At 35.6% G+C, this 14,156-nt stretch overlaps 1 protein-coding gene across 1 annotated transcript in view; it reads right to left on the reverse strand.

The window, feature by feature from the left end:
• The window catches only part of XG (Xg glycoprotein (Xg blood group)), a 54,072-nt gene that overhangs the window by 12,282 nt on the left and 27,634 nt on the right, over positions 1-14,156 (reverse strand). The window contains exons 4-8 of the mRNA XM_044666990.1: positions 12,043-12,105; positions 6,797-6,859; positions 4,646-4,693; positions 4,292-4,327; positions 428-472 (exon numbers count right to left, since the gene is read on the reverse strand). Of these exons, the coding sequence (XP_044522925.1) occupies positions 428-472; positions 4,292-4,327; positions 4,646-4,693; positions 6,797-6,859; positions 12,043-12,105 (255 nt within the window). The remainder of the gene's footprint in view (positions 1-427; positions 473-4,291; positions 4,328-4,645; positions 4,694-6,796; positions 6,860-12,042; positions 12,106-14,156) is intronic.

Genomic DNA, 14,156 nt, shown 5'->3' on the forward strand with positions numbered 1-14,156 from the left:
CTCTAAACCACACCCAAAATGCTATTACATGACTGTTGAAAATAAAAATAAAAATATAGAGTTAATTAGTAGCTAAAGATAAAACAATGAAGAGTGAATATATTCTGCAACAGGGCCTGCAAAAAGTGTTAGTTCCAGAGGTTGGCTGGGTCCTGCTCAAACTGGCTCATGAGATCCAATTTTTAAATTTTCATTGTAAGCATTTATTCTTTCAGAAATTTTGTGAAGGCTACAAATCAGGACTTGATTTGTTGTTTTGTTGGATGTGAGACTCAAGGGAGTAACTGAAGAAATGTTAATAAGAGATTCAACTTAAAAGTATGCTCTGAGTAAAATTTCTTATTTTGGAGAGCCAATTGTTAAACATTTACCAGCACAACCTATATTTAATTTCATCTTTAACACCATTTCAAAATAATTGATTTACCATAAGTATTTCCATAATGAGAACTGGGATTATATCCCCCTCCTCCTGTAGGAGAGAAAAATATCCCATTAAACTGGAAGAGCTATCAGTAAAGTATGACAGCATAACAAACCCTTCTTTTGCTCATGTAGCATGCAGTCCTAAGAAAACTGATGTAAAAACTGAAAAATTAGTATATTTTCATACCCCAAATAAGTAATCAATTTCACATAACAAGACAATAAAATATGAGCTATAACAGCCTAAAGTATAGCTTAGAGATCACCAAACAAAATGCTTTGGGTTATTATGGGGTTTGGGGGGAGTGTATAGAGATACAAGGGGGAAAATACGGTTATCTAAATTGTGTTAAATTGGAATAATTAGGAGGAAAAATGTGATACCTAAGAGGAATTTCATTCAAAGAATTATTAATTTATACCACTTATTTATATCATTTCCTTTAAGAAAAATTCAAGATAAGAAACAAAGTTTGTGACTAATACTTTAAAATCCTACTAAAGTTGGAATTGGAGGAACACGTGAAGCTAGGCACATTTATACATTGTTGGTAGAACTTGTTAGTGGATTTGCCCAACTGTTCTAAAGTTAGCAAAAAAAAAAAAAAAAAAATTACTGGCATTCATACCTTTTGGCCGGTAAATACAGGAATTTTCTTTGGGTATAAATCCCAAGAAAGTTAAATAGAAGAATCCCACATATATCTAAATATGCACAGTGATATTTGCTGTGATAGTAAATATTCGTAATGATGAATAAACAAATTATTATATATGAACAAAATAGAACTTTATTTTGCCATAAGAAATTATAGATGTTAAAAAGTCAGAGAACCACTAGAAATCTTATATAAACTAAGGCAAAGCAAAGTAAGCAGCATTAGAGGAACAGTGCATGTAACTATAGGAAAGTAAATGAAAACATTGAAAGGCAGCCAAATTTTGCTAAATTCTAATGACAAATCTCTGGAGAACTGGTGATGGAATATTCTTTGCCGTTCTCCAGAGACAGGAGGATTAGAAATATAAAGTATGGTATATGTTGTCCCATTCAGTAGGTATTCTATGGGTTTTACTTTATTACAAATGTTGTAAGGGTTATTTAGCAATTAATTTAGTATTAGTGTTGGACCTAGCAGGAAGGGCTGGAGGATTCCAAGATGGAATGAAGGAGCAGGAAGTGGGACCTGAACTCTTGAGAGGCACACCATAGTGGTTGGGGACATAACTATTGCTAACCCTGGAAGATCTCAGAGTAAGGGAAAAACTGCATCCAGATTCCCTGGGATCCTGAGAGGTGGAGGCTTTCAGCAGTGGACATCAGACCTGCAGAGCAGCACCAAGTGGGGAAGTGGTTTGTGATCTGGTGGACAGCATTTCAAATTCACTCTCCTTTCCTGGGTACCTTGGATCACCTGGTAGAGTTGGCTCTTTGCATCCTGTGACCATCCTTGGATTTATCTTGAGACCCCAAAGCCACCCTCAGGCCCTTAGCTGAGCTGACAAAACCTGGTTGGAACCAGGTTTGGAGGAGTTTTCCCTGTGACTTCAGTACTGCTTCCTTTGGGCCCTGCCTGGCTTAGGTCAATAGAACAGTGTAGTCAAGTCCTTCCCTGTCCCCTGTGGTTTGCCCTTAAGTTTCAAGTGTAGAATCCTTTATTCCCATCCTTCATTATTATTTCCCTCAATTAAACTGTTATAAACTTTTACCTTTTTGCCTGCTGGTTCCATGGCTTAGGTGAGCTGAGTGACTGTTGGGCCAACTGCCATTCCTATGTCAGTTAACAGTTTGGCAGTAAACCCTGGTCTCCCTGTCCTGGTTGGTCCTGTCTCTCCTTCAACCCAGTGTGAACCCACAAACCATTTAGGTTACATTTTAATAATAATAATAACATCCCTGGTGCCTCACCATTACACAAGAGAAGATTTCATTATTGGTGGGGTGTGTCATTATTAAGAGGAAATAATCCATGTTTTAAAAACAAAGATATCAATAAAACATTTTTAAAACCTTAAAAATAAATATAGTTATTTGAAAACACGATATTGGGCTCTTTTTTGAGGGAAATTGCTTACTCACAAGAGCTTGTTTCAGACACAAAGGGGATATATTTTACAATTTTTTTTGTCCAATGGAACTGAGACATAGCATGGTGCTAAAGAAATGCCAATGGACTTAGACAGGTTGTTGTGATTTAGTCACTATTTGGGTTTTTCTGACTTCAGGCCTGGTACTTACTCTTTGCCCTGCACCTGATCAAGGTTCTAGTCCTAGTTTGGATACTTACTACCGGTGTGACCTTGGCCAATTTGTTTAACCTCCCATGGCTTCAGTTTCCTTATCCATAAATGGAAGATTTCATGTGATTCTATATAGTAGGGGTGGGCAACGTATGGCTCTTTCTGCAGGAGTCATAAAGTCAATTTTTTTTCAGGCACTGTTACAGCAGCTCTCACTGTGAGCACTGTATGGCTCTCACGAAATTACATTTTAAAAAATGTGGTGTTTATGGCTCTCACAGCCAAAAAGGTTGCTGACCCCCGCTATATAGTATCCTAGGTCCTTAGTTGTTGACAGCCAGGCTCAAAAAAACCAAAGCTAGGACAAATGAGATTATATTCTCATTCCTTTCCCTCCTATCTTCTCAGAATGAGCACATCCTCTTTTCACTTACTGTTTGGATTTGGAGGAACTTGAGGAGACAAAAAGGATCCCCTCACTCACTATTAGGGTGAAGGAAAGCAGCAGAAGGAACTCTAATTGTCCTAAGTCAAAAGGCCAAACAAGTTGGGTCACTTCCCATGGTTGAATAGTGTTTTTACCCAACAGATGACTCACTAGGATTTATATAAGCCTTTGGAATGGGTTTTAATCATCTTAATCACAGTCTAAGGGCTGCTCCTGTTTATCTCACTCATGCATATTATCAAAGGGTGGGAATCCTTAACAAATGATCTAAGACTGAGAAAGGAGTGTGCTCCTTTTCCCATAATAAAGCCAGAATTCCTTTATGAAGAGGAGGGTGGGGGTCAAGAGTAACACCTCCTAGCAAGTCTTGCATAGAAATTATGATTTAGAAGAGAATATTAAATTATCTACTTAGAAGAGGGGTCTGGAAATCTTTCTTCTCTGGACCACAAGGGTTTTAGACTGAGGTGTTGGAATGCCATGTGGTTTACAATAAGAAAATCAAAAATTTTCTTCCTTCAAAGTTTCAGTGAATGCCTTTTTGTAGCATATTTATTACCACTCCAGCATAAGAAAGATTTCTGAACCTATTAGTTCTAATAGTTTTTTGTTGGTAATGAATTTTTTTTTATTTTTTTTAAATTTAAACATTTATTAATATTCATTTTTAACATAGTTACATGATTCATGCTCCTATTTTCCCCTTCACCCACCGCACTCCCCCCACCCATGGCCAATGCACATTTCCACTAGTTTTGTCATGTGTCCTTGATCAAGACCAATTTCCAAATTGTTGGTAGTTGCATTGGTGTGGTAGTTTCGAGTCCACACCCTCAATCATGTCCACCCCGACCCATGCGTTCAAGCAGTTGTTTTTCTTATATGTTTCCTCTCCTGCAGTCCTTCCTCTGAATGTGGGCAGCATTCTTGATAATGAATTTTTAAAATTTAATGGTAAAATCTCTGACCCATTGTGTTATAGCATCATGAAAAGCCAAAGAAAGAATGATCAGAGAATATAAATGTGAATGATGGAGAAATCAGGACAGAAAGCAAACATAAAATAACTGACAATTAGATACATAATGCAAACCCATTTCTTGGTGGTAAATGCTCACATTTAAGTGGAAGCCTTTAAAAGAAAAAAAATTCCTTCCTTTAAAATTATGTATTTACCATGATTATTGTAATTGGAGTTATAGCCCCCTCCTCCTGCAGGAAAGAACATACCAAATTAATGAAAGTTTACTCAGATGATGTCCAGAATTCCCAGCTAAAAACATTTCTAAAGTAAGGGACATGACAACTAATAGGCCAAGCTTGGTGAAACAACAAATCCCACATGTATTTAAGATCAACCAGTAAGAGAGGCAAAGATCATTAATTGCCACAGATAGAAAAGCAGTAACTAAGAGAACTCAAAGTGAGTAGTGGCCCTTGCAGAAAGAATTAGTTCTATGTAATGGACACCTCACTTCAACTGTTGGACCCTACAAATTACTGTTGCATCTCAGTCTTCTCAAGTCATACTTTTACCGTGAGTGTTGCCAAAATTATTGGAATGATATCCACCTCCTCCTGTAGGAAAGAAAACTGGGACTAACTCTTCAAATAGAAATGCATAATTACATTGATAAGAAACCTTATGAGACACATATGTGTTCTCCTAATTCACAGGTTTTTAAAAATAATTTCAAATCCATAAATTTAGAAGTTTTGATGTTAAAATTGGCTTATAAATTTTCTTTTTTAAGTGCTTTAAAAATAATTTTTAAAACTGAAAGAGCCATTATTTAAATGCATCTGATTTTTAAACAAAATATTTTCACAGATAGGAAACCGCACCAAATATAAGACAAGAATTCTCTTTTCCTGATATAATTTTATACCCAGAAAAAAATTATTTATTTCCATTGTGTATCAGGATTAAGAAAAATGTACATTTGAAAATAAGATTCTAAATGTTAAATATTTGAATAGCACATTATGTCCAACAACAAAAGTGCTATTCAGATTATTCCTTTTCTTCATTTGATTACATATAAAAGATTCTGTAATGTTAGTTTTAATTTTACCAGGTGGTAAAAAAAAAATTTACATCATTATTAATAATGAACCCAAAATTTTAAAATTATTATCTTATGTCATTAACTTTTCCCAGTTTGAGAGCTCCTCTGTATATCATATATAAAGTGGATATATAAACATCAAACCTCAAAGCACCAGAATTAAAACCTTCTGTACCATTATCATTATCCTGGTCATTATTCTTAAGCACTTATTAATTGTCTAGCTTGCACCAAATAATAATGGCTAGCATTTTATTGTTGCTGTTCAGTTATGTCCTACTCTTTATGATACTTTTGGAGGTTTTCTTGTTAAAGATAAAAGACTGGTTTGCCATTTCCTTATCCAGCTCATTTTAAAGATGAGGAAACTGAGGCAAACTGGGTTAAGTGATTTAACCAGGGTCACACAGGTAGTGTTTTGAGGTCAGATTTTAATTCAAGTTTTCCCCAAGACCAGACCTGGTGTTCTTTCCACTGAACTACCCAGCTACCCCAGCTAGCATTTACATAATGCTTTAAGGTTTGCAAAATGCCTTACAAATTTTATCTCATTTTATCCTCACAATAATCCTGAGAGATAGGGGCTCTTATTATATCCATTGATAGAGATCTGATCCTGGAATCAGCAAAATCTAAGTTCAAATTTAATCTCAGACATCTACTAGCAAGTCCTTTAACTTTTGTCTGTATCAGTTTCTTTATCCATAATGTGCATATAGTATAAACTCAAATGCCCAAAATGGAATTCATGTTTCATCTTAAATCCTCTTCCCTTCCAAATTTCCCTGTTACTGTTAAAGACATCACCAACCTACCAGTCTCCCACACTTATGCCCTCAACTTCTCACCATCTCTCACCCTTCCATGGCATCTGCTGCCAAAGTTTGTCAATTTCACTTTTAAAACATCTTGAATGTGCCCCTTCTTTCCTCTGATACTGCCCCATCCTGGTGCATGACTTTATTACTTCACGCCTGGGTTGCTTCAAATAACCTGCTGATTGGTCTGCCTGCTGTCTCTCCCCCACCCCATTCCATCCTCTATTCAGCTGCCAAAATTATTTTCTTTCCTAAAGCACAGGTGTGACTACATCACTCTATATTCAATAAAGTCCAGTGGCTCCCTATCATCTTCAGGATAACCAAAAAAAAAATATATCTCTTTGACATTGGTCTCCTTGCTGTTTTATGAACAAGATACTTCATCTCTAGGCACTGGGAGTTTTCTCTGGCTGCCTCTTAAGCCTGGAAAGCTTTCCCTTCTCACATCTATCTTCTGGCTTCCCTGGTTTCCCAGACTTCCTTTAAATCCCAACCAAAATCCCTCCTTCTACAGGAAGTCTTTCACAATCCATCTTCATTTCAGTGCCTTCCCTCTGTTAATTATTTCCTATTTATCTTGTACATTGCTTGTGCATTTATCTTGTCCATGCTTATTTGTACATTTGCTTATTGTCTCCCTTCATTAAATTGTGAGCTCCTTGAGGACAGGGACATTCATTTGTCTTTTTTCTTATCTCTAACACTTAACACAGTAACACAGCACATTTTGGGTGCTTAATAAATACTTATTGACTGACTGAAAGTAATGCAAATAACATCATCTATTGTACCTGCTGGAGGTCTAGGTTTTGGTGGGTTGCGCCCATCATCCAGATCTATATCATGAATGTTACCTGTTGATGTGAAGCAAAATATAACATGTAATTATCTTTTTTCACAAAAGAGTACAAAAATGAGATGATTTTTTTTACTCTTTCTGAAATAATACTAAAACACAGTTATATAGACATATTCATTCATATGGCAGATCTTCATATATTTGAAGATAACTATTAGGTACCTCAGAGTTTTTCTTTTTAAGGATATGCATGCCACCCCTCCCCCCCCATGATCATCTTGGGTTCTGCCTCCATTCCATCAATTCCCCTATTAAAATGCAGCACTTAGAAATAGGTACTATCTATATACTCCATTTAGATTAGTGGATTTATAATAGGATAATCATCTCCCTTTAATCTGGATATGTTACTTCTATGTATATGTCTAATGATTATATTATTTTTGATACTCATACTATTGTCTTTAACTCAGTTTGTAACCAACCAAAATGTCTTTCATATTTTAAAAAAAGGTATTTTATAAAAACCCTTACCTTCCATCTTAGAATCAATAATGGATATTAGTTCCAAGGTAGAAGAGTGGTATGGACTAGTCAAAGAGAGTCAAGTGACTTGCCCAGATCATATAGATAGGAAATATCTAAGGTCATATTTGAACCCAGGACTTCCCATCTCTAGACTGGGTTCTCAATCTATGGAGCCACCTAGCTGCCTTCCACCTTTCACATTTTTATAGAAATTTATGGAATCAGAGTCCTACCCTTATCCTTGAACCCATTTAAGTGGAAATCATTGCACCTGAGGAGAGAGGAAGTATCACTATAGCAGAAGTTCTTTACATTGTACCACTTTGGCTTATGTCCTAGCCCCTAAATGCAGGCTTCCATGCTACAAAGCCCAACTGTAAGACATTATAAGGAAATTTCTAGTCTGTCCTAGGTTACTGTATGCTACCACCATTGCTATCTTTTAAATTAGTTGCTTCTCAATCCTTTCTATCACCATAAAACCCAGGTAGCAATCACTCTGGTGGAAAGAATAATAGAGTGTAATAACTTCTGAATGACAAGAACTAATGGTTTCCTTCACAACATGATGCTATTAGCCACAATTACCATCTATCTTCCCTGCTGCAACATTTCAGCATCATATCTTCACAAGGATTGTGATGGAGGAGACAAGATGGAAGTGGCTTTACTTTACATCCTTTCTTACTGCCTTTGCCACTGACCTTCCCATTCCTGGGAAAGTTCACTGAAAACTTTGATAAAAAAAAAAAAGGTACTTCTTTTTGCCCTATGACTAGAAAAATTCTAACTCTTAACCCTATTCTCTTAATCCCCAGAATTGGAAGTAGCTTTTGGCAAAAGTGAAAAGTCATCTACCTAAGTCTCCTCATCCTTAAATGATCTATCCCTTAATACAACTCTTTTCTTTCTTTTCCTTCCCCTTCATCCTTTGAAATCCACCCTCTCAATCATTAACAAGTAGTCCTTTTATCTAAGAGCTTCTTTTATTTTCCATTTCCTGGAATTCACTGAACCTAGCTTACAAGAAACCTTTTCCATTGTCCATCCACTTCAGTGCTGCCTGCCTACTCCTTTTCTTACCCCAACTCCAACTCCTGTGAATGTACACATATGCCACAAACACACAGATACACATGCAAACATATCGTCATATTCACACTTATACATATACTTTGCTGGGAAGACCCAGCATCTCCCTTGATCCTCACTGATTCCTCTAGACCTCCTTTTTATCATAACCTCTTAGCAAACTCTTCTCCACTGAAATGCATTCCACAAATAAAATAAATTTATTTTCTTTAGTGTGTGAGCTCGTACCTTTTCTCCAGTGTTTTAAAAGAAGTGGTGTGATCTTTGGCAATGAATTATTTTGAACACTGAAATTACTGTTTCAGGTCTCCTATCTTTCTATCTCTTCCTCTGCCTCAATCTTTAATTGTTATATCTGATAGCCTTTGCTCATTCTTCATTATTCTTTACCTTTCTGTCATTTTTGGCATTGTTGATCTACCTTTTATGTACTCTCTCTCCCCTGGGTTTCATGACTTTGTACTTTCCTAGTTCTTCTTCCTCTTCAACCTTTCTTTCTAAGTGTCCTTTGCTGTACAACTCTTTCCCCTAAGCATATGTGCTCAGTATAGGCGCTTTTTATTTCTCCATTTACACACATTAAGTAAACTCTTCAATTCCCATAGGTTCTAAATCCATCTCCCTACACCTACATCACCAACTCTCCTGAATTGCCACATAGATATCCCTTTGGTTTCTCAAACTCTTCATGTTGAAAATGAAATTAATCATGTCTCCTTGATTTCTTTCTTCAAAACCTTTCTATTTCTGCCAACCTTATTTCACCAGGCTTCCATTTCTATGCCCTGATTCCCTAGATTATTGTGTAAATTTGAAATGCCTAAATCAGATACATTTCATTTTCAAAGTCTGATTGATAGCCCTTATCACTTTTCTAGTTTTTTCTGATGTTTATGCTGCACTGGGAAGGCACTAGGACCCAGATTGTCCCCATCTAGATAAATAGTTTCTCCTTGACTAGGGATCAGTTCAGTTTGCCAATTCTGTACTTACCCTAGTAGTAACATCTTATATATTATTTTACATAATCACTGCCCCTCCATCCAATTCTGTCACTTATATAAAAGGAATGAATAGAGCAGAGCCAGAAGAACACTGTACACAGAGACTGATATACTGTGGTAAAATCGAATGTAATGGACCTCTGTACCAGCAGCAATACAAAAACCCAGGACAATTCTGAGGGATTTATGGTAAAGAACGCTACCCACATCCAGAGGAAGGACTGCAGGAGAGGAAACATATAAGAAAAACAGCTGCTTGAACTCAAGGGTTGGGGTGGACATGATTGAGGATGTGGACTCGAAACTACCACACCAATGCAACTACCAACAATTTGGAAATAGGTCTTAATCAAGGACACATGATAAAACCAGTGGAAATGTGTGTCGGCCATGGGTGGGGGGATTGCAGGGGGTGAAGGGGAAAATAGGAGCATGAATCATGTAACCATGTTAAAAATGAATATTAATAAATGTTTAAAATTTAAAAAAAAAGGAATGAATAACTCTCATCAGGCCTTTGATAGTTCCCAAGGGCAGCACTCATTTCCTTAGCCCAATGTTCCTCTTTTTTTCCCAAAGACTTTATAATTTACTGGTCTTCTCCTGTGTGTGATGGTTGGGAGAGTTGGGAGTGAATAATAGCAGAAAAATCCCAAAACTATTGAAATAGAGGATTTGGAACAAGGTAGTATGAATATATGTACAATCCTTAGATATGAAATTAAAATTGTTGTACTAAAGAATAAAATTAAGATCTCACAACTTTCAAGTTAAAATGTTTTTAATGAAATACTACGAATTATTCTTTGAATATATTTTATTTTTCAGTAGATTTGGAGCTAATAGAAGACAGTATTATAGAGTATAAGTATAATATTTTATATATACTAGGATATATTGATGATTTACATAAAATCTTTTTTATTATTTCCTGCATTATGATCATTTGATTTTTTAAAAATTTGTAATATTCTTCAGGGAGACCCATGACACTCAAGTTAACTCTATATTTTATATTCAAGGTTGGCTGTTTTGACTGATATACAGTATATCCTTTTTTTAAAGTTCCTTTTTGTTCTCTTGATAGATTTTTCTCCACTTAAATATATATTTTTAAATCCTTACTCTCCATCTTAGAATAAATACTAAGTATTTGTTCCAAGGTAGATGAGCAGAAAGGTTTAAGCAATGGGGGTTAAGGATCACATAGCTGGGAAGTGTTTGAGACCAAATTTGGACCCAGGATCTCCCATCTCAAGGCCTGGCTCTCTATCCATGAATCACCTACTTGCTCCTTCCACTTAAATTTTTTTTTTAATTTTCCAAATCTGTTATTCTTTCTGTTTGTCTCTTCTTTGTTTTCTCTCTGTTTCTCTTGCCTCTTTCTTTGTCTCTGTCTCTGAGAGTTTCTACTTTTGGAGAGATATTTTCCATTACTTATTGAACTTTATATGCTCTGGTATTTTGTGTTTTTAAATTCCGCATTTAGAACTCTGTTTTTTTATTTAAATATACTCCTAATTTCTTTTAAGGATAATTATGTTTATCTTATGAACCATTCTGGCATTTTTTATAGTTATTCTATAATTTCTAGAGAGTTTACAGAATTTTTTCAAGCAATAATATTGATTCATTTTCTTCCTACTCTAACAGTGTTCATAGTAGTTTGCTTTCTTTTGAGGTTTTATTCATTTTTTCCCCTTCTTATGATCCTATCTGTTACTTTATCTGCTTTTACTTTAAAGTTTTTATTTGTGTTCACTCTTGATCATTTGGTGTTCAGATTTTTTCTATTTCTTGTTGTTTGCCTTTTGGAATCTTCCTCACTCCTTGTTTCCTTCTCTTCCATTACTACATAGACTCCTGAAGCCAAGCTCCTGAGTAACCTCATTTTATGGAAGTTGGGAATAAGAGGTTGAACTGCCTGGGTTCTTGTCCTGAGTAATCTATGCAGAAAAATAGTTGGATTTCTTTCTCTTTTCCCTGAGGTCCAAATCTCATTTCCCTCTGGCTAGCATTCTCCAGACTTTTAAAATAATGAACTTCTATAAGTTCTATTCTTTCCTAATGCATATACTGAGAGCCAGAGTTAGATTTTTCCCAATGTCACCTGCAAAGTTGCTACTGTAGGTGCCTAGGTTGAAGTTAGGATATAAATGCCCTGAGATACACATACTATCAGATAGGGGAAATTAGGAAGCTTGCACAAGAAGGAGGAAAGTTGATGAGAATTAGGCTTTAATGATAAAGAGTACATATGGTTCATTGGAGACAAGATCCGTGATGGGATGGATCCAGTGAGAATCAGATATAATTTATCTCCATTTTTGCCTTGTATAATAGATCTGCCTTATATAATTTATTCAACTAACAATAATTTATATCTGACATGTATTGCCTTCATTTTTAGGTATGAGTTTGGAGAAAGTTACAAGGAAAAAATAAAAGTATTCTGCCATTTTACTTCTAACATGATTGCCCCAAACTTAAAAAAAATACTATAATTATTCACAACCAGGTCAAAATTTCAAATATCTAACTGGAAAAATTATTAAATCATTCCTGAAATGTAATAAATATAATGCCTAATAAATGTAATGTCTAGAATTCTTACCTCCAGGATTGTCATGGTATCCAGGTTGAGGATGATAGGGTGGGTTGGGATTAGGATAGATACCTGTTGAAAAATTAAAACCAAAGTTATAGAAAAAAGTAAGTGTGCTTTAAATATCTACAGAGTATAAATCTTAAAACATTCAGGTACTAAAGTACTGAGATTTGAGTTCAGAGTTGTCACTTAGAGAGTGCTCAGTTAATAAAAATGATTTAATCAAGCTTAACCAGAGCATAAAGTTTTGGGTTGTATTTTTTTAAATATATTTTCATTTTTATTCCTGAAGGCTCTATCCATGTCTAATTTTCATGGCAACGAGATAGTGTAATTGCCTACAATTAATGTGACAGATGCTACCAGCATGAAAGATTTGAACAACTGCTTTAGGGTTATTATAAGTGACAGAATAATTTACAAAGACTAATATGAGTCTCTTTCTCCTCTCCACCTCTACCCCCCCATAAGGGCAACCAAAGAAGGTAAAATTTCAAAATTCCCAGAGTATACAAACTGTCCATCAGTAAACACCTGCTTTGATTGCTTGAATGAACTTTATTTCTGGCTACCTTCTAGATCAGTACTCCTGCAGAATGATATTTTTTTCCTCTCATTTCTCTTTCTCTCTTTTTTCATGGCAGTTATAACTAACTTGGATCTGAGAGAAAGTAGCTGAAATTATATATTCATTCTTCTCACAATGTGATTAAAAAAAGAAATATTACTTCAACACTTCAAGGATTCATAACTTCATTGATTTGGGTTCCCCCTTAACCCCACAGAGATTGCAAATTTGGTAGCTGATCTTTGGAAATTGGGTTGGCTCAAAATAAAATTAATCAATCTGTGGATAACCTGATAACAAGTTATAGGGATCATACAAGCTTTGCCACTGGTAAACTATGTGACCTTGGGTAAGATTGTCCTGCCTCAGTTTCTTCATACAATTGAAGTTTTTTTAATTAAATGACTTATGTGGCCCTCTCTCACTCTAAATCTATGATTGTTTTGGTTATATGTGATTTTTATTATGGGGAAAATCTCCCTTCACAAAAAAGAAATAAGAAGATCAGGATTGAAAACCTTTCCTGATTTAATCAGTTAATAGTAGAGGACTCCCAATCAATACAAAAAAGTTTAAATGACTTGCTCATAGTAATTAAATTAATAGGTACCTACCTACTTCACAAGGTTGTTGTAAAGATCAAATGAGAGAGTTTTTGGAAAGCACTTAGCACAGTACTTGATGCACAGTAGGGCCTTAACATATTCTTGTCCCTTCCCTTTCCTTAAGGACCAGAAATGTGATCTAAACCCAACTCTTCCTTATTCCACACTCAATACCCTATGTATTACAGCAATCTTGTCTCTATCCCCATTTCAACATTGTTTTTAAAACGTAAATACTGGGGGCAGCTAGGTGGCTCAGTGGATTTAAGGACAAACCTAGATATGATCCTGAGTTCGAATCTGTTCTCAGACACCTTCCAGCTGTGTGACCTGGGCAAGTCCTTTAACTCTCATTTCCTAGTCCTTACAACTCTTTTGCCTTGGAACCAATACATAGTATTAATTCTAAGACAGAAGGTAAGGGTTTAAAAAAATTTTAAATTAATCCTATATATCCTGTATAGTCCTTTCTGGACTATTCTTCCAACTTATCACTGGCATTCACAGGCTAGGGCCCTAATTAAAGGTCTTTTTTCTCTGTTCTCATTCTGAGTTGTCAGAATCTCTTCCTTTTTACAGACCAACTCTTGGTTATAAGCTGTCCTTTTTTGAAGCTCCTTCTCAACTCCAGTGATTATCTCTCAGCATCTTTTTCTAGAATGTATAGCTCTGTGTGTCTCCTTCTGATCTAATACCTGGGGCCAGAGGGTGGAGTTAAGGAGATAGGTTTAGGGTAATAAAACAATTTTCTTCTATTCTGCTAAGCTTAGAATCAGGATAACTTGAGCTCATGTCTTGCTTCATAGACTTATCAGCAAGTCACTAAAATTCAGTGTCAGTTGACTAACCTAGAAAAGTGAGGTACCTACCTCACAGGGTTTTAGTAATGACTAAATAAGATAATATCAATTCTGCAGACCTTACTGGACTTTATTAATGTTAATCAA

Source organism: Gracilinanus agilis, chromosome 3 (genome assembly GCF_016433145.1).
Source record: "Gracilinanus agilis isolate LMUSP501 chromosome 3, AgileGrace, whole genome shotgun sequence".
Lineage (NCBI taxonomy): Eukaryota > Metazoa > Chordata > Mammalia > Didelphimorphia > Didelphidae > Gracilinanus > Gracilinanus agilis.